We start from the raw sequence: 3,101 nt of genomic DNA on the forward strand, positions 1-3,101 counted from the left end.
TCCTTCCTTCCTTCCTTCCTTCCTTCCTTCCTTCCTTCCTTCCTTCCCTGTACCCCTCCTCATCACTGCTGAGATCTACAGTGGGCTGCTCTGGGGCTTTCTTTCAAACTATAACACTTGTCCTTGACCTTAGGTCGAATCCATTCTTAAATTCTTTTATTAATGAGTCTGAGGACCCCAAGAAGAGACCCTCACTTCTCCTGTATCACTTGGCAATCACTAAGAGGCCCCAGTGATTGCCAGAAACAGTATCTTCCCATGGAACCTGTGGCAGAGAATCTGGCTGAGAAAGAGACAAGTCCGGCAATAAGGGTTGGAGGCTGAAGTCTTAGTTTAGCAGTGACGGCCATGCCCTATGACATTAGCGCCTGGCGCTCCCTCTTGAATTTGTCAGCTATTAAAACAGAGGGATGTGGAAAGAATTGTAAGCTATCTTCTAGATTATAACTCCAAGGCTCTTTTAAAGTCTACTTAAAAATGCCACATCTCTCATCCGTGGAGCAGAATAATGTCTTATAGCATACTGTATGGTTTTATTTGGCAATTCCTGTCATTTCAATCAGGACATACATTATTCTTCAAATTTTGAAAGTATGTGGGACATCAACTTAAAATATTATGTGTCTGAAGGAAGCCTAGCAGGGATGGTCTGTGTGCACATGTGTTTAGGACATGGGAGGTGCCAGCAGACGCTGTGCTGTTCATGGACACTGTACCCAGGCTTTGCTGTGACACAGCACATTCACCCTGATGACATCCTGGGAACTGGATATTTTCCCTTTAAAGCTTCAGAGGAGAATAGTTCATAATTTAGTTTTACCTAACCATTCACTTGTATTCAGTTAATATTATTTCAAAACATCACTCAAACAAAGTAAATGAAAAATAAAAATGAGTCTTCTGCTGTTTAGTGTGTTGCCATTTTATATAACATTATTTCTCTGTCTTTTTTTGTTTTTGTTTTTTTTTTTGAGACATGGTTTTTCTGTAACTTTGGAGCCTGTCCTGGAACTAGCTCTTGTAGACCAGGCTGGTCTCAAACTCACAGTGATCTGCCTGCCTCTGCCTCCTGAGTGCTGGGATTAAAGGTGTGTGCCACCACCACCCGGCCATTCTTAAAGTCTTTTAAGAGTCTGCTGTTTGAAATTTAACGTGTAGTGTGATCATCATGCCATAGAAAGGGGATATGGACAGACGATCCTCATGATGACAATGACAATAACAGCAGCAGCAAAGCCCACCTGTCTCTCACTGGACATTATCCAAAGGAGAATCACTTACTGGGCCATGGACTGGGAGCCTAGTCTGGAATCCGGGGACCTGTCCTTATTCAGGAACCGCTGTGAAAAGGGAGAGAAAACAAACAGTAAGTCAACAGAAAGAACAGCGCGGTTAGTGTCCACACACCGAGAACCCGTCAGCTTTCTCCATGAAGACAGAACATGAATGTCTACGTCCTATTGAATGTGGATGTCTAGCCCAGTAACTTACTCACTCCTATGGAAAATCAAAAGCTAATCTACCACAGTTTAAAACTTTATAAACAAGGTTAGTTTTCAGATGCTGGTACTGGAAAAAAAAACACCAAAACAAACAAAATTATCATCATCATCAACAACAAAACCCACAAGAAAAACAGAGAGGAGAGGCTGTTTATTAGCCTCAGGTAACTTAACCGTGGCTGCTGCTTAAGCTCCACACATCTCTTTCACTGCTGCATCTTTTCTTTCTAGGCTTCTCACCGTCTCCATATTTTTTATATTGAGGCTCAACTGAACTGAATTTGAACACTCTAAACCTTTTACAGTTTTTTTTTCAGTAAATCTTACTTCATTAATGGCGCTCCTGAGAAAAAGGCCGAGTACACACTTTTAGAGGCACCAACTTAACTCTGAGTGCTTACACTTTCTCTAGAATTTGAAGTACACCGAGGGAACAGTGTTTAATATACCACAGTGCTTTATAAATCAACCCAGTGCTGCCCTAACACAGACTGAGATAATTAGATGTTACAAAGAAGATCCATCTGATATTCAAAGTAAGACAATAACTTGCTGAATTGTGTACAGATGGAAGATACGTACACAATCATTCAGAAAACAACAAAGAATAGGAATGACGGAAAAGGACAGAGCTTTGCTTTGAACCCTGCTTGAGAACTCCTGCTTTTCCAGCCTCTCCTCCGCTGCAGCTCACTTTGCCTCTCCACTTTTCCTCCTGCATAACCAGAGTTTTGCAGGATGGTGCCTTGGTGAGCTTTGGCACCAAGTATCTTTCAACGAGCATTACATGCATATTAGAATATTATAAAGAATTTAAGACAACTGCTTTTCCTGACTATGGTTATGTGTTTAGTATCAGTCAGCTTTAAATCAAACATTTAGGACTAGAATTAAAGAGTGATGACAGGGAGTGAAAGGTGGGTGCAGGAGAAGTAACCCCAACAACACAAGAACTAATAGTATATCTTGATTTTTCTTCACCGCTAAAATTGATGAGACTGAGAAAATATACTGAGAAAAAAATATATATCCACAGCCAATTTCAAATTCAAAGTCTAGTCCAGATTGTTGAAAATCCTACCTGCCCTCATCCAATAGCACACACAACAAGCAACAAAAAGCAGCAAAGCCAAACTCAGGGAACATTAATTCTCACAGAACTTTCTCTACCTCTTTATGAGCATGTAAGTTCCAAACATATTAATCAAATTAAATGGAAGTTTTAAATTTTAAAAATTACCTACAAGGTCTAAGTATTATTTCAACTTCATAGCCCAATGGAAGCCAGCATCTTGCTAAAAATTTTTGTATGTTTCTAAACCATGGTCAAATGACTGGGCTTCATGAGCGAACCAAACATAGAGCTCTCATCATGAATTCTCACCAATCTGTACCCACTCTGGAGCCACTGAGAAATCAAGCCAAATCTCTCTGTGAAGCCAGTGCTGCCCTATGTGGGTCTTAGTGTTGTTTATAACAGAGTCTGCTCATGTGAACGGAATGCTGGGATACCCTCAGAAATGTTGTCTGAAGTACACTGTAAAGAGTGTGACAGAAAGCAGCAATGGCTGTGTGTGTGTGTGTGTGTGTGTGTGTGAG

General features: G+C 40.7%; 1 protein-coding gene across 4 annotated transcripts in view; it reads right to left on the reverse strand.

Annotated features, from left to right (window-relative positions):
* Positions 1–3,101, reverse strand: part of Ahi1 (Abelson helper integration site 1) — a 145,984-nt gene that overhangs the window by 10,597 nt on the left and 132,286 nt on the right. For all 4 annotated transcript variants that reach the window (XM_026786100.1, XM_026786098.1, XM_026786099.1 and 1 more), the window contains one exon: positions 1,282–1,340. In XM_026786100.1, the coding sequence (XP_026641901.1) occupies positions 1,282–1,340 (59 nt within the window). The remainder of the gene's footprint in view (positions 1–1,281; positions 1,341–3,101) is intronic.

The sequence above is a fragment of the Microtus ochrogaster genome, linkage group LG4 (assembly GCF_000317375.1).
Source record: "Microtus ochrogaster isolate Prairie Vole_2 linkage group LG4, MicOch1.0, whole genome shotgun sequence".
Taxonomy (NCBI): domain Eukaryota; kingdom Metazoa; phylum Chordata; class Mammalia; order Rodentia; family Cricetidae; genus Microtus; species Microtus ochrogaster.